This window comes from Martes martes, assembly GCF_963455335.1.
Source record: "Martes martes genome assembly, chromosome: 3".
Taxonomy (NCBI): domain Eukaryota; kingdom Metazoa; phylum Chordata; class Mammalia; order Carnivora; family Mustelidae; genus Martes; species Martes martes.
In genome coordinates, this window is record NC_137890.1 from 31,490,084 (window position 1) to 31,508,364 (window position 18,281).

The window sequence follows — 18,281 nt, forward strand, 5'->3', positions numbered from 1 at the left end:
CCGTAGTCACGCTGAGAGCCGGCGTTGGTCAGTGGCAGCGTGATAAAGGAAAGCATCCCCACCCCACCCGCAGCTAGGCCAGTGAAGTAATCCGAGGGACAAAAGCCAATCACACAACTATAGTTTCCAACGGCATCTTCCAGCCCAACGACTTCTACGGCGAAAGAGGCGTGGTCTCCAGCTGTTTTTAAACTTGGTGGGGACCAATTCCTCCAGCGGCCGCCAGTCTGCGCCCGAGCGCAGAAAGCGCCGGGGGGTGAGTGGCGGAGCGCAGACGGGAAGAGTCCACGTCTACAGGTTAGAAGGGGAAGATGACATCCTGAAGTTAATCGGTCCTTCCCCTCACAAGGTATCTCCATAACCTTCGGACCTTTCCCCACATAGATGTCTTACTGATGAATATCTCCTTGAAACTGATGTTTAATTGACAGTAAGGGTGAGTTACACAAATATGTTTGTTTCCGCTCCCCCCACTTCCGCTGCGTGCGCCAGGCCGCGAGGGGCGGGAGAAGGAAGCGGAAGTGTTGGCGGCCGGGGGGGCAGGCCACCTGGTCAGTCGGTGTCCGAGCCCTCGTCCCCTGCCATGGAGGGCTGCAGCGAGCCGCGACTGGATGCTAAGTCCGAGGTAAGTCCGGGCCTGAGAGGATCCGGGGCAGCGGGGCTCTGGAGCTGGAGGGATGTTTCCCTAAATTGTGTTTCCTGCCTTCATTTCAGGTCACCAACCAGGTGAGTGAATGGCCGCCCCGCCCTCAGCGAGCGACAGCTTGGCAAGGGGCGGGCGGTAGCACCTGGCCCGCCCCCTGCTGCGGGGGGACGATGCCGCGGTGAGCCTTCCCCAGCAATCCCGCAATCCAATGCCTGTGTCTCCGAGTCTCTTTCATCCCGCCGTCCTGCATTGCTCCTTCCACTTTGCACCTGCTACAGTAGCCGCTGCCGTTGTAGTGGAACCTCTTCCATCCACTCCAGCACGAAGAGTACCGAGCAATTCTTATTCTTGGTGACCGTTTATTCAAAACTAGGTACACGGTATTCTAGAATGTGATAAATAGAAGAAATTTTTAAAAATCTACAAAGATAGCACCGCAAACATTTCCTTAGCCTTTAAAAAAGTTATTTTGAAGAAGGAAAGTATACCTCTTGAACCTTTCAATGACTACATATTTTACGCGAGAAAAAGAGAGTTTGAATTTTTAAGTATGTTTTATGCCTCTTTGTTCTAAGTGTTCCTGCCCTGTTTCAGGTAATAACTTATTTTCAGACGAACAACTTAATGACACATTTCCCAGAAGAAGAGTACGAAAACTAGAGCATTTTAGGTTAGGAGATTCCCAAGTCCAAACAAAACACAAGAAAGGGCTGAGATAAATAAACAGGAGTACAATGGAGAGCCCATTGGCTGCTCCCTGTCAACTGTCTCCAGCTGCTGTTGCTTTTGAGGATTCCTGGGAGGTAGGGGGAACTAAAATAGATTAATCAACCCCCTTACCTGGCTTTGCTCAGAGTTATTGATAGTACACTTTGATTGAATCTCTCAAATCATTTTGATCTATTCACTTACACTAAGTAATATGTTTATTTCAGCAAGATGTCCTGAAACTGAATTATGTTGATTATAGGCTTTTAAAAATTGAGCCTGTTTTGGGAGGGGCAGTGTTTAAAACAGCACAGATTTATTATCTCTGTTCTGAAGGTTGGAAGTCCAAAATCAGTTTTGTGGGACTCAAATCAGAGTGTTGCCCAGGCTATGTTCCTTCTGGAAGCTCTAGGGAAGATTTTATTTCCTGTTCTTTTCAGCTTGTAGAGGCTGTTTGCATTCCTTGGCTTGTGGCTTCTACTTCTTTCTTCAAAGCACAGCATTCCAACATTTGCTTCTATCATCACATCATCACTTCTTGTTCTGTTACGATCACCACAACTCTTTCTGTGACTCTGAACCTTTTGCCTCCTGATAAGGACCCTCATTATGTTGGACCTACCTGGATAAATCAGGAAAAATCTTCCAACCTTAAGATCCTTAATTTAATCGAATCTACAAAGTCTCTTTTGTCATATAACATATTCACAGATTTCAGGGGTTGGAATGTGGACATTTGGTTGGGTGAAAGGGGAGCTGTTTTGAGCCAACTACCCATTCCTTCCATGGAATCATTCACAGGTTATAGGATTATTTACACAGAAGAAGCTAAGACCAAAAAAAAAAAGCCCAAGATAATTTAAAAACATTAGAATGTATGAGACTTTAGCAAGGTGATTCATTCAGTTGTTTATCTAATTCAGACACGAGGCTGAAGAATATTTTTGTAAAAGACATCATTTACAACGTAAGTTATAAACCTTGCAGTCATCTAACAAGATTGTTCAACGCCTTTATGAGGAAAATGACAATGAGTTTTAGACGTCTGGTTTCCAGTCTGACATATAAGGAGCTTGGAATGTGGAAGACATCACTTCATCATAAAAACAAGTAAAAAGCTGAACAAACTGAAGAGCTAACAACTCTCGGATCCATCAGAGAAGTGAGGTCCCAAGGCAAACTGCTGCCTTCAAATTGGAGAGACAGAGGTGAATACAGAGAATTACAAGTCACGAGAATAGAAATCTGTGGAAACCAGTGCCAGGGTAGGAAAACCTAAACTATAATTGATAAAGTGCTTAGAGGAACTGTGGATAAGTCTGAGAGTGAAAACCTCAAGGACCTAGTCACTGGGGGAGAAAGGGTGGGAAGCACCTGCACGCTTCCATGAGTTTTACCACCAGGAACTCCTAAGTGGAACATTTTTATTCATAGTTCACGATGCAGTTTTAAATGTGCTGCTGGGAAAAAAATGATTATTCAAGAACATTGTTGAGGGGAAAAAAATCCATTACCCAACTTCAAGTCATTATGTTTGCAGTATATGCTCTTTAAAATGCTCCAGATAAAACTAGTGTTTAGGCTTGACCTGTAACACCTTCTGTCTTTAAATATTTCTCATGAGTGTATGAATTAGCCAAGTTAATTGAGACGATAGCTCCAGTGAGAGTTCACAACCCCCCATACTACCCATCAGCATACCAACTGTTTTCTCCACCTTTAAACTATATTCTAAATTCATCTTGCCTTGCTACCACCACCAACCCTCCATCCTCTTGTCTACAATGCTTTGCAGTGGGCACTCAATTGGGTCTCCTTGCTTTTCTTCTTAAACTTAATGCTCTGTCCAGCAATTTGGATGAGCCATTTGCAAGTCTAAGTTAGACCATGTCTTTCTCCTGCTCAGAGTCTTTTTTAAGTGATTCCTGTCACACTAGAAAAAAGTCATAGACATGGGCTGCAAGGCCCTTCAAAAACTGATTCCTCATCCCTGACTCCTCTTCTGGTTCATGGCAGTCCAATTACATGGGCCTCATTGTTGTTCCCTGTTCATGTCAGGCATGCTTCTCCCTTTGTCTAGACTGTTCTTTTTTTCAGAGGTCCATGTGGCTTTTTCCTTTCCTTTATTCTGTTCCGTTTCTACTCAGAAGCCACTCCTCAAAGAAGTCCCTCCCAGATTCTACCTAAATAGCCTTCCTGGTCACTCTATCCCTTACCCTGCATTTTTTTTTTCCACTTTTTATATTTGTTTATTGTTTGTCTTCCCCACTAGAAGGTAAGGTCCTGAGGCCTGAGGTCTGGAACTTTTTTTTATTCTTTTTTTATATCCCCAATGCCTAGGCCATAGTATTCTTTAGTAAATTTTTATTGAATATTGGAGCATATTGTGACTTGCCCATGGCCACATCGTTAAAAGGTAGGGAGCTGAGATTCAAATCAGGTGGTCTGACTTCAGAATTTGAGCTTGTTACATTGAACAAATCAGTGCTATCTTACCCAGCACCAGAGGTCTCAGATTACTCATTACTACACGGTTTTGATACTTATAATCATTGTTTTGAAGTAGCTTATGATTTCTTACAGATGTCTAACTAGAACGCATCATCATAGATGAATGATTATTCCTACCGCTACCACTGTTATTGCTTTCCTTGCCAGTTTTATGGTAGAAGTAAAAAGTGAGATGTTCCAGGGTGTCTGGGTGGCTCAGTTGGTTAAGTGACTGCCTTTGGCTCAGGTCATGATCCTGGAGTCTCTGGATCAAGTCCCATATCGGGTTCGCTGCTCAGCGGGGAGTCTGCTTCTCCCTCTGACCCTTGGCCCTCTCATGCTCTCTCTCTCTCTCTTTCTCTCTCTCTCATCCTCTCTCTCTCAAATAAATACATTGAAAAAAAAAAAAAGGTAAGATGTTCCATGGACAATATCTTGTGCCGTTTTTTCTTTTCCCATATATGAGACATAGTGACTTAAATTTGTACATTTTATATAGAGGTTCATAAATGCTTATGTTTGTTTTTCTATGTACGTGTGTTGGATGTATAAACTGCCCTCAAGGAGTTTACAGTTTAGTGGATGTGGGGGTGGGAGACAGATCCACCTATACAAGGCAGAATGTTCTAGGTGGTAGGGTGTAAGAAATGCTGCGAATATTCATAGAAAGTTTGAATAAACTAGGAAAGACTTCACAGAGCAAGTAGAATTTGAGAAGAATTTTAAGTAGATCTTTGAGAATTCTACTGCAAGGGGAATGAGCAGTATGAGCAAAGGTATAAAGGCTGAAAGGAGATTTAAAGAAAGGATGCAGTCCTGTTTGAGGAAGAGTGGGAAAATGGGGTCTGTGCTGCAAGATAACTCAGGTACTTAGTATCTACCTCATGAGCCAGTAAACTTTATAAGTTTTGACCTGTGATATTAGATTTGGTTAATCTATAAACAGTATTTAGAGACCATAGTCTGGATTAGAGCCAACAAAGACCTAGGCAAGAAACTAATTAAGAGGCTGCAGTAAAATTTAAGATAAGATTTAAAAACAAAAAAGGTATTTGTGTAGGTCTGGGGCAATGAGATTGGGAAGAAGGGAATAAATGTTGGCATTGGCTAAAATAAAATCTTGAATGCCTATCAGTTGTTACATATTTTGAGAAAAATCAAAGTTGACCAACTTTTCAAACCTGTGTCACTGAGGGAATGGGGGTCATCAGTAGAAATGAAATGAGGATGAGAAACATTTTTGAGGGAAGATGATATATGTCTGGTGTTAGAGGGCATGTGTACTATGAATTTTTTAGTAGTGAATGTGTTTATTGGGAAAGGCTTTATTTTTTCTGTCTTTTATTAGAAGTATTAGCATCTCTCAGAGGTAACAGGTTAAACAGACTAAATCTGAAATATCTTTTAGTTGTTTTTGCTAAAATTTCTAGAAACTGGTATATTTCAGATTAAACAGTTAAGAAAATACGTTTTTGATGTCATATGTTAAATTTATTGACAAAGTTATTTTCAGCCAGTTGTGTTTATCTGCTTTAGTTATGTATTGGCTGTGTAATAAACTATGCAAAACTTAGTGACTTGAAATAACAGTTGAGTGATCTTTCAGGACTCTCGTGGGTTATCCAGGCTTAGCTAGGCGGTAGCTTCTACTCCTTGTCATCTAGAAGCCTGATTGAGCCAGAAACCCAGAGGGCTTACCCACATGGCTAGTGATGACGTTGGCTAAGAGCTCAGGTAGAGCTGATCATTGGAGTGGCTTGCTTCTTCTCCCTACGTGGCTGTTCACCTTAAGGTAGCTGGGTTTCAAGAGGGAAAGTCCCAAGAGCCAGCATTGCATAAAGAAAGAGGTGGACACTTCCATTTCTCCTAAGGCTCAAGGATTCCAGAAAACCTCTTCTGCCATATTCTGCTGGTCAGAGCAATCACAGGGACAGCTCATATTGGTGCAGAGTGAAAATAAGCTCCACTTAATGTGAAGAGTGACATGTATGTACAGGGAGGGGTGACACTATTTGTTGGAATCTATCTTTGGAGACCAGTTACCACAAGCTCTGGAAGTTACAAACATATTAGTTCAACAAATATTTATTTGAACATTCACTTTGTACCAAGTATTGTTGTAGTAGATTCAGTAATAAACTAGATGGATAATGTTCTTCCTCTTAGGAAGTTTGAATTTCCTTGGGGTACAGGTAATAAGTAAACATGATAATTTCAGATAATGATGAGTGCTGTTGAGAAAATTAAAAAGCAGAGAATGGAGGAAGGTATCAATAAACAAGGTGAGGAAGGCTAATAACTTAGCAAATGTTGTATACTTGGACTAGAGTAATATGACTTCTCAAGTAGAAATTTGCTAATAACTCATGCCTTAATTTTCTTTTTTTTTTTTTTTTTTTTAAATTTTTTTTATTTTTTTTATTTTTATTTTTTTTTTTTAGGATTTTATTTATTTATTTGACAGAGAGAGATCACAAGCAGATGAAGAGGCAGGCAGAGAGAGAGGAGGAAGCAGGCTCCCTGCTGAGCAGAGAGCCCGATGCGGGGCTCGATCCCAGGACCCTGGGATCATGACCTGAGCCGAAGGCAGAGGCTTTAACCCACTGAGCCACCCAGGTGCCCCCATGCCTTAATTTTCACACACAAACACTAAGTGTAGCATAGCGCTGTCCAATAGAATTTTCTGTGATGGTGGAAATGTTCTCTGTTGGCACTGTCCAGTATGGTAGCACTAGCCAGATGTACTCTGGAGTACTTGAAATATGACTAGTGCAACTGAGGAAGTGAAATTTTTTATTAATTTAAATAGTCACATTTGGGTAATGGCTACTGTATTGGACAGCTCGAGTCTAGCATGTAGAAGATGATATTCTCATGCCATCCTAGGCCTGTTTACTTTTTGACCTACTAGAACTTAATTTAACTCCAAATAGTAATGTTGCAGCTAGGTATAATGAAAATTGCATAGAATATGGAATCAGACAGATTAGGGTTGGAATAGCAACTATACAAGTTTTGTATCATTGGGTGAGTTATTTGGTCTGTATTTTCCTCATAGTTACTTTTGAGAGAGGTTAATGTGTGGAGAATACTTAACATTCCTTCCATTGGCAGACTTTCATTTTAAAAAGGAGAGAACACAAAAGTATGTATTTTATGACTCTAGCTATAAAAAATACATTCAAAGACTAGAAATAAGAAAATAGTAGTTAAGATAGAGTAGTGCATGATTGCTTTTCTAATATTATATGTTGTATTTTGAAAAAATAAAAGTTAAATTTAAACTGAAATGTAAATTTAAACTGAAATGGTGTTTATCAGTATTTTTCTTTATAGTTTTTATATGAAGTTTTTACATTAATAACTGCAGGCTACCTATCAATTAATTTTTTAAAGATTTTATTTATTTGAGATAGAGAGAGAGTGTGTGTGTGTGTGCACGCGTGCGCACGCGAACGAGTAGGGGGAAGGGCACAGGATAAGGGAGAAACAGACTTCCTGCTGAGTGTGGAGCTGGATGGACATGGAGCTCTGTCCCAGGACCCTGAGCTCATGACCTGAGCTGAAGTCAGGCACTCAACCGAGCCACCCAGGAGCCCCTAGATCAATTAAATTTTTAGTCACACTAAAACTGTGACTGACTATAGCTAATTTCTTTGTTTTCCTTTTAATCTATATTTGTTTTGAGATTACTTTTCTTGTTGTTGTTTTTTTTTTTTTTTAAGATTTTATATATTTATTTGCCAGAGAGAGAGTGAGAGAGAGGGGCAGGCAGAGGGAGAAACAGCCTCCCCCCTGAGCAAGGAGAATAACTCGAGACTCAATCCCAGGACTCTGGAATTATGACCTGAGCCAAAGGCAGACACTTAACTGACCAAGCCACCCAGGTGTCCCTCTTTCTATTCATTTTACTTGGGGATGTTTTTATGTTTTTTCACTACTAGTTTTTTTTTTTTCTTTGTACATTTTCCTTTTCTTAATTCTACAATAGCTTAGAGACTGTATTATTTCATTCTTAATATCCTCCATAATGATATGTGCTCTGTTCTGATTTTTCTTTTATTCTTTTCTTGTTAAAATCTCCAGTGCAGTTAATTCCTAGTTCAGGCTACACCACATTAATTAGAAAATTTGCTTTTAATTAGCATTTGCGTGTTCAGTTTTAGAATCATAAACTGAATCCCATCTTTCTTTTATTCATGAGTATTCATTTTGCACAGTGAGTGTCTGGATGGTAGCTCTCCCTGTTTTGTCACTTGAGAGTTCACCATTGTCAGCGGATTCCAACATTGTGTTCCTTTATTGATTTTCTGTTTGAAACATTCTAAATAATCCAGTTTTATTTTGGACTCAGAGTCAGATAAGTAATGATTTTCTCTACCATTTTCCTGTAGACAGTAAAGCATCAAGAAATTATGTAGGCTCAGTGGGTTAAAGTCTCTGCCTTCGGCTCAGGTCATGATCTCAGGGTCCTAGGATCGAGCCCCACATCGGGCTCTCTGCTCAGCGGGGAGCCTGCTTCCTCCTCTCTCTCTGCCTGCCTCTCTGTCTACTTGTGATCTCTGTCTGTCAGATAAATAAATCTTTAAAAAAAAAGAAAAGAAAAAAAGAAATTGTACAGGCTGAATAAGAAGTACTCTGAATTAAATTTTTGGATATCCCCATTAATCTAATACAAAAACTGCATCTCTAATCATGAACTCTCTTAGATTCTGTTCTTGAATTTTTAGCCACTTATTTAACATTCCTATTTAAATATCCTGTACCCCCACTTGCTAATCTTTAAATATACCAAGTCTGCTTGGTAACATGATATCAACATTCTCCCTATCATCTGTACTCAGATTTGCATAGTTGTCTTTGATCTCCCATAATTGTGAAGAAAAATGTCAGGACCTACTGATTCATTCTTTAAGGATCAGTTTAATCCTGCGAGTTACCACCTTAGTTCCAGCACTTAAAACCTCATTCCTGGATTATTGTATTCTGCCACCATCAGATGAATATTTTTAAATCAATACTTTCATATCCTTGCCTTTACTGAAAAAAATTCAGTGAGTCTCCATTGAATACTGAAAAAGTTTAAATGATTTAACATATTTTCCATAAGATAAAGTATATGAGAATACTTTAAAAACCTCTGAAAACCCACAATTTGAAAATAATTATTGGCTTCTTCATCTCTTTTTTTCAGCTTTATCTTCCATACTTCCTTAGACGAGCTGTCCACTTTAAGGCAGTTAAGTGCTCTCTTGTACCAGATATTGACTCTTTCCATCTCCGGTTGGTTCAGCTTAATATTTAGTAACCATTTATTCTCTGTTAGGTGTATATTTCTGGAATATATAAAGAAGACACATTCTCATCTCAATTTCAGTTCTGTTTAATCTTCAAAACTGAGCTGAAAGCTTATGTTCTCTGTAAAGCATTCCTTTGATCACTGTAGCCTACAATAAATTTTTCCTTTCGACCAGAAATGTGTTTTGTATTCAGTGATTTATATTCACTCCCCCCACCTGATATCTACAAGATAACATATGCAAAAAAAGTGCATTACCATTGCCAGCTTAATGAATAATTTTAAAGTGAACACCTCTGTAACCATAATCAAATTCAAGAACTAGAGTATTACTGGTACCCCAGAAACCCACCACATGCCCTTCCCCAATCACACCTCTCCCTTCTCTTCTCCCTGGAGGTAATGATGATCCTTTGGTGATAATCACATTCCTGCCTCTATATACAGTTTTCCTACTTGTGTATGCAGCCTTAAACAATATTGTATTTCCTGTTTCTCAAGTTTAAGTGAATGGAATCATGTATCTTTTGACGTTTATTTCAACATTTTGGTGTTAGTGTAGCTGAAGCTCATTGCTGTACATATTTATCTTTCTTACAACTGCTGAACATTTGGGTGGTTTCAATTTAGGACTATTATGAATATTGCTGTGCAGAAGCTTTGAGTTTAATGTAGTCCCACTTGCTTACTTTTGCTTTTTTTGCTTTTGGTGTCATATTCAAAAAATCATCACCAAGATTTCTGGAAAAATCATCACCAAGGAGCCTACGCCTACATTTTCTTCTAGGAGTTTTATGGTTTCAGATCTTAGTTCCAAGTCGTTAATCCATTTTGAGTAAATTTTTGTGTATGGTATGAGATAGTCAAGTTTCCTTCTTTTGCATGTGGCTGTTCAGTTTGCCAGTATTTATTGAAGATACTGTCCTTTCACCACTGTATATTTTTGCCTCCCTTGTCATAAGTTAATTGAGCATATATGCATGGGTTTATTTTGGGGCTCTCTATTGTCTTCCATTAATCTGTCTCTTTTCATGCTAGTGCTATACTTTTAAAATTATTATAACTTTGTAACATAGTTTGAAACCAGAGAGCATAACATCTTCAGCTTTGTTCTTTCTCAGAATTTGCTTTGGCTATTTGGATTTTTTCTATTTCTGTAGAGAGTATCTTTGGACTTTTGGTTTGAATCTGTAGATTGCTTTGAGTAGTATGGACAATATTTTAACAACATTAATTCTTCCAATCCATGAACACAGGATATCTTTCCATTTATTTGTGTCTCTAATTTTTTTTAAGATCTTATTTATTTATTTGAGAGAGAGAGCACAAGCTGGAGGTGGGGAGGGGAAGGGAGGTTGGAGAGAAAAGAGAGGGGAAGAAGCAGACTCCCAGCCATGCAGGTTGGCTGCGGGAGGTCTGGATCCTAGGGTTCTGGGATCATGACCTGAGCTGAAATTGAGTCAGATGTTTGACTGACTAAGCCACCCAGGTGCCCCTCTATTTTCTTGAGGTGTAAAGTTAGCTCGTTTAGTTAAGACTTTTCTTGTTTCTTGAGGTAGGTGGGCATTTATCGCTGTGCACTTCATCTGAGAACAACTTTTGCTGTATCCCATAACTTTTGTTATATTACATGTTCATTTTCCTTTGTCTCAGGGTATTTTTTAAATTTCTCTTTTGAGTTCTTCTTTGACCCATTGATTATTCAGTAACACGTTGTTAGGTCTCCACATATTTGTGAATTTTCTCATTTTTCTCCTTGTAATTAATGTCTAGTTTCATACCATTGTGGTCAGAAAAGATGCTTGATAGGATTTTAGTACTCTTACATTAAGACTGTCTTTGTCCTAGCAAATGATATGTCTTGGCAGATGTTCCATGTGCACTTGGGAAGATGTGTATTCTCTCACTTTTGGATGGAATGTTCTGTAAATATCTGTTAAGTCCATCTGTTCTAACATATTGTTTAAGGGTGATGCTTCCTTATTGATTTTCTCTCTGGATGTTCTATCCATTGATGTAAGAGTGGTATTAAAGTCTTCTGCTATTATTGTACTGCTGTCTGTTTCTTCCTCTAGGTCTGTTAATATTTGCTTTGTCTATTTAGGTGCTCCTATGTTGGGTGCATGAATATTTACACGTTATATCTTCTTATTGGATTGAACCCTTTTTCATTATGTAACTTGCTTTTATGTTTCTTATCACAGTCATTTAAAGTCTATTTTGTCTGATATTAAGTGTAGCTACCCCAGCTTTCTTTGGTTTCCATTTGCATGGAATACCTTTTCCATCCCTTCATTTGTAGTGTATTAGCATGTCTCTTGTAGGCGGTATATAGATGAGTCTTGTTTATAAAACATCCTAAGTTTTATAAAAAGAGGTTTATTTATAAGCAAAGCTTTTTGCCCTATCAGCACTCATTTGATAGCAAAAAGTATCAATCTATCAACAAGTATTTTTTGTAAGTGCCTGCTGTGTACCATTTACTTGTTAAAGCTTTGAAAACAAGAAACAAAATCCTTCTACTCACCATCTTAGGTTTTAGTCAGTATTAAGAGCTGCATTTATCCAATCCTGTTTTATGCCCAGAACACTGAGCAATCATCAACAGAAATTAGATTAAAAGTATTAAGGCAGCCAGTAGTCAATAAGCATATAATCTTTGGAGCCAAGCAGACTTTGGTTTCAGTTCTGATCGTAGAAATGTGTGACCTTGCACACATTATCTAAGCTCTCTGAAATTCAGTTTTGTCATCCGCAAAATGGAAATAATAGCCTATAATGTTATGATGATTCAATGAGGCATTTAATACATATAAACTACAAAGCACATCACCTGACAGGTGTTCATCATTAACAGTGATGAAATCTAAAACCACCTTGTCACCAAGTGCTTATGCTCACGTATGGCTTCAGGTCAAGGACCATGGTGAGCGAGGAAACTGGAATGGTTCCCATGTGGGTCCCAGTCACATATGAAGATGGTATGTAGCTCATCTTCCATTTTAGGATTTTGGGTCATGGAATGGGAGAAAGCATATATGGAACAGGTGAGGTGAGAGAGGCTACAAAGCATTTGTGGTCCCGTTAAATGCAGGAGCAAAATGAAGGGAAAACCAGCAGTCGTACCACATCTTCCTTCTACTTCCATTGTACATCTGGTAAAGATGGATGTGTGTGTGTTTTATTATTGTAGTGATGACAGTGTTGTTTTCCAACTCTGTTTCTGTCCCGTACTGCCTCTCCATTTTCATTTGATTATTGTTCCCCCTAGCAATATTAAAATGAAGATATTTTCTTTTACTGTGACTGGCATTGAAACTAAAAGTTCAGTGTGAGAGCAGTAAAATTTAATAAATATCTGCATTCATGGCAGTGTTATTACCCATGTATTGTTCTATAATGTTTCATTACAGCTTGTAGATTTTCAGTGGAAGCTGGGTATGGCCGTGAGCTCGGACAGTTGCAGATCTCTTAAGTATCCTTATGTTGCAGTGTTGCTGAAAGTGGCAGATCATTCAGGCCAAGTAAAGAACAAGTCCTTTGAAATGACAATTCCACAATTTCAGGTTTGTGATTTTACTCATTCAGTTGTAGTTCATTGTTCTGTAATTGCTACTTAAAAATGTCTAAAAGCGGGGCACCTGGGTGGCTCGGCAGGTTAAACCTCTGCCTTCGGCTCAGGTCATGATCTCAGAGTCCTGGGATCGAGCCCCGCATCGGGCTCTCTGCTCGGCAGGGAGCCTGCTTCCTCCTCTCTCTCTGCCTGCCTCTCTGCCTGCTTGTGATCTCTGTCAAATAAATAAATAAAATCTTTAAAAAAAAAAAAAAAATGTCTAAAATCTTTCTTAAGGAAAATTGTAATTGTTTTTACTTTCAGTTTTGATGTGCTTTATATTTATTAGTACACACAAAAGATCTGAACTTGTTTTCTTTGGGAATTTGATAAATTTCATTGTTTTCAATATAATGCTGAACTGGTATACTGTCATATTTGATCACTTTCACAGTACTCCTCTGTGAATATATTTAGAGAATTTTCATCTTCTTTGGCAGGAAGATGAACTTTGCATTTAACTGTTCTACTCTTATTCATTTTAGGCTTAATATTTGAGAATGATAGCTAAATGAATCTTATCTTTGCAGTGTTGACCCTGAATTTTCTGACTAAAAATGTTTATAAAATTCTGATCAGCGTACCAGTACTTGATGATAGTTTTATCAGCTAGAGATTTGAGTAACTCAATAGTTTATATGTAGAGTCATCTTATTCATATGATCATTTCTACCTCTTTTCTGTAAGCAAGGAAGAAAAAAGGGGATAAGTGAAAAATTTGATTTTCTTCAAGATGTATTCAAGGAAATGTTTTATCATTGACTACGTTAATTGGCCTTAGAGTTTTGTTTTTGTTTGTTTTTTTTATTTTTTTATTTTTTTTTTAAAGATTTTATTTATTTATTTGACAGAGATCACAAGTAGGCAGAGAGGCAGGCAGAGAGAGGGAGAGGGGAGCAGGCTCTCTGCTGAGCAGAGAGTCCGATGCGGGGCTCGATCCCAGGACCCTGAGATCATGACCTGAGCCGAAGGCAGCGGCTTAACCCACTGAGCCACCCAGGCGCCCTGTTTTTGTTTGTTTTGATTGCTTGAATACTTAAGACTCCCCACAGTAGTTAGTACTCTAAGAAAAAGTACTCTAAAAACAACCACCACCAAGTGAATGCAATGGAAATATAATGAGAATTCTTTGTAAAACTAAAAGTATGCTGGTTCTAGGCTTCCTTCTTAAGAAAAGCTTCTCATGGGCCAAAGGATGCTTTTGATTTCTTCTTTTACAAACTACACCGTTTCCTTAGCTTTATTGAGGTATAGCTGACAAATAAAAATTGTATATATTTAAGGTATATGATGTGATGTTTTGGTATTACGTGTACATTGTGAAATGATTACCACAATCAAGTTAATTAACATAATCCACCACCTTGTATGGCTACCTTTTATATGTGTCTGTGTGGTGTCTACTCTTAGCAAATTTCAAGTACACAATACATTATTGTTTTTATTATTAACATATAATGTATTATTTGTTTTAGGGTAAAGTCTGTGATTCATCAGTCTTACACAATATAGAGCGCTCACCAAAACACATACCTCCCCAATGTCTATCACCCAGACACCCCATCTCTCCCACCCCCCTCCATTTCAGCAACCCTCACGTTGTTTCCCGAGATTGAGTCCCTTAATGGTTTGTCTCCCTCTCTGGTTTCATCTTGTTTCATTTTTTCCTCTCTTCCCTTATGATCCTTTGCCTCTTTTCTCAAATTCCGCATATCAGTGAGATCATAGGATAATTATCTTTCTCTGGTTGATTTATTTCATTTAGCATAATACCCTCTAGAGTTCCATCCATGTTGTTGCAAATGGCAGGATTTCATTTTTTGATGTATATATATGAACCACATTGTCTTTATCCATTCATCTGTTAATAGACATCTGGGCTCCTTCCATAGTTTGGCTGTTGTGGACATTGCTGCTATAAACATTGATGTGCAGGTGTCCCTTCGGATCACTGCATTTTTATCTTTGGGGTAAATACCCAGTAGTGTGATTGCTGGGTCATAGGGTAGCTCTATTTTCAACTTTTTGAGGAACCTTCGTGCTGTTTTCCAGAGTGGCTGCAGCCACTCCACAATACATTATTATTAACTATAGTCACCATACTATGCATTAGGTCTCCAGAACTTATACATCTTATAACTGAAAGGTTGTACTTCTGAACCAACATTTCCTCATTTCTCTTACTCCCCAACCCTGGTAACCACTGTCTACTCTCTTGTTACCAAGAGTTCTACTTTTTAGATCCCACAGATAAGTGAGATCATGTAATATTTATCTGTGTTTGGCTTATTTCATTTAGCATAATGTCCTCCTAGTTCATTCATGTTGTCAAAAATAGCAGGATTTCTTTCTTTTTAAGGATGAATGGCATTCTGTTGTGTGTATATATATATATATACAGACACACACCACATTTTTAAATGCATTCATCTGTCAACATACAGTTAGGTTGTTTCCATACCTTAGCTACTGTGAGTAATGCTGCAAAGAACATGGGAGTACAGATACCTTTTTGAGGTAGTGATTTTATTTTCTTTGAATATATACCCAGAAGTAGGATTGCTGGATCATATGGTAGTTCTGTTTTACAAATTACATTTTAAGGGTTTTTGTTCCCTTTGATTTTTTTCTTTTAAAATAGATACTGCTACTTTCAAACAAAAACCTATGGTCACAGATTCAACATTATTATGCTAAGTAGCATCCTGGAAAGAATTAAGACTTGTCTAAAAGGAAATATAGTATATTATGATATGTGAGTAGCCTTCAATTGAATATAAGAACAAAATCAATTTAAAAAAAACAGGTTTCATGGGGCGCCTGGGTGGCTCAGTGGGTTAAAGCCTCTGCCTTCAGCTCAGGTCATGATCCCAGGGTCCTGGGATCAAGCCCAGCATCAGGCTTTCTGCTTGGCAGGGAGCCTGCTTCCTCCTCTCTCTCTCTGCCTGCCTCTCTGCCTACTTGTGATCTCTGTCTGTCAAATAAATAAATAAATAAATCTTTAAAAAAAAAAAAAAGGAACAAAAAACAGTTTTCATTCCTTTATATAATTCACAGTCTTGGTCCAATTCTTATTTTTTTATATAGCATTCATGCTCTCTGATTCTACCTCTAAGAATTTTTTTTTCCTATAGAAAAGAATCACAAATGGGACACATTTTTTTAAAGGTTGTTTTTACATGGCTTTTAACCAAGAACAGAGCAGGACTGAGAGAATAGGAACTTTTTTGAGCTATTTATTTGTATCTTTCTTGTAGCTGAAATTTTGACCGTCAGTATATAGTCTTAAAGAAATAGTTTTTACATCTGGCTTCATTACATATAAACTAAAATGAAATATATATACTTTTAAGTAGCAAAGAGAATTAAGACCAAATAAGAAGGAAATGCAGATATGTAAATCATTAGAGCATATCCTAATTGCTGTGGTTAAGTTTCAGATTTGCCTCCTAGTTCCTAGCAGGTAGAGAAGAAAGGAAAACAGAGTTTGTTTACTTCCTCTCTTGGAGATTTGGGAGATGGAAAAAAAGATGACTTTTATAGGAGAACAAACATACTAGCTTAATTTTTAAATGAAAGGAAACTATCCTTCTACTATATAAGTGATTGTCAGTGTTGGGTCTTTTTTTTTTTTTAAGATTTTTAAAAATTTATTTGAGAGAAAGAGAGACAGAAATAGTGACAAAGAGCATGAGTGGAGAGAAGAGGGAGAAGGAGGCTCCCCGCCAAACAGGGAGCTTAACTTCAGGCGCTGTCCTAGGACTCAGGACCATGACTGGAGCCAAAGGCAGACACTAACCTACTGAGCCACCCAGGCACCCTAGTATTGGGTCTTTCTTACTGTAACTAAACCCATATCTTAAAGAAGACAGCTCCTATCATCCTGAAAAAGTCTTTCACTAGATTTAAAGTGGTTTAAAGCCTGGAAACTGGTTTTTTTCTTTTCTTTTCTTTTTTTTAAGAGCTGCATGTTGTGTGTGCCTGGGTGGCTCAGTTACTTGAGTATCTGACTCTTGATTTCTGCTCAGGTCATGATCTCACGGTCATGACATTGAGCCCCATATCAGGCTCTATGCTCAGCACAGAGTCTGCTTGTCCCTCTGCCTTCCCTTCTGCCCCTCCACCTGCTCTCCCTCTCTAAAATCAGTACATAAATAAAATCTTAAAAAAAAAAAAAAAGAATTGCACACTCTACCAATTAAGCCAGCCAGGTGCCCCCCCACACTGTCATTTTTGCTTTTATCTTCATTGCCTAGTACAGTGTTGGGTATTTAATAACTCTTTCTGGTATGATCTCAAAAGAACTTTTTTGTGTGTGATTTTAAATATTTTAGTTGTGAGATAATAATCCAACTCTATAATAGTATTTTTGCTTGTGGTACCAAATTGTACCCTTTTTTTTTATAGCTTTCCAATAATAATAGTGATAGAAACTTAACATAACAAATTTAATATGTCATATGATCTTTAATGGTCAGGTGTAATAAGTTAAAGAATTACTTACATATCCTCTAAAAGCTAAGTTAATATTATTTTTCCTTTTTCTCTCCAGAATTTCTACAGACAGTTCAAGGAAATTGCTGCAGTTATAGAAACTGTGTGAAAACTGATTACTTGGCTGATAAATTACTACCATCATCCTAAAATCATGGACTTCACTTCCTGTAACAAAAGTATATAAGGGTCAAATGGTATTTATTGAATGAAAATTGTACTTCTGTTTTTCCACTTTTTAATAATAAAAAAATTAGACAAACAGGAATTAGATAGTGGTGATGAATGCAAAACTTTCTGAATGTACTAAAAGCTGCTGAATTGAACGCTCTAAAGGGTGAATTCTATATTATGTAAATTTTATCTCAATAAAAAAATCAGACAAACAGTTGAATAATTGATATTGGAGGCAACACAAGTTTATGTGTTAGACCAATAATTTTAAAACTTACCAATAATTGTACCCATTTAATAAACAGAATCTCTTATGGAGTCCTATATATAAACTATATATAAACTTTAAAAGTAGCATTTGATTGTAATAACATTACAAATTCAATTTTAATACTCTTAAATTTTTTAATAAAATACATATTTAATAAAATCAAATTTAATATTTTAATATTCACTTAAGATCATAGCAATCAGTGAGAAGACTGAGCCTGCTCCTTCTCATGCATTTGGATCAGGTTAGGACTGACCATTGCTGCCTTCTATTACCCAAGCACTTAGTTGTTACTCTTATTAATATTTGTGGGAAGTTCAAATACATGCATGGAGATAGAACAATATGATTTATCTTGAGTTCTATATATAACTGAGTTAATCTGGTAGCACTAATTATTGTGTTAGATGGTTTCCATTGAATTTAAATTTATAAGCCAGTTATTAAACTATTTTATAGAACCACAGCAAAGAATACTATATGGCATTGCTTAGAAATAAACAAATAAATCACTGGAATAGACTAGGTGGTCTAGAAACCGATCCAGCCACTTGGGACAGGGATGTATTTCAGTTGGGTGGGGAAA

At 37.7% G+C, this 18,281-nt stretch overlaps 1 protein-coding gene across 2 annotated transcripts; it reads left to right on the forward strand.

The window, feature by feature from the left end:
• Positions 1-224: 224 nt before the first annotated feature.
• Positions 225-17,841, forward strand: COMMD6 (COMM domain containing 6). 2 transcript variants are annotated; one of them, XM_080799244.1, is made up of 5 exons: positions 225-349; positions 493-625; positions 715-726; positions 12,557-12,709; positions 17,309-17,841. In XM_080799244.1, exons 2-5 carry the CDS (start codon positions 584-586, stop codon positions 17,357-17,359), a joined length of 258 nt encoding a protein of 85 aa, XP_080655370.1. In that variant the 5' UTR covers positions 225-349; positions 493-583; the 3' UTR covers positions 17,360-17,841. The 2 variants fall into 2 exon arrangements, with proteins under 2 accessions (XP_080655370.1, XP_080655371.1); XM_080799245.1 differs by lacking the exons at positions 225-349; positions 493-625; positions 715-726 and adding an exon at positions 2,448-2,562.
• The last annotated feature ends 440 nt before the right edge of the window (positions 17,842-18,281 follow it).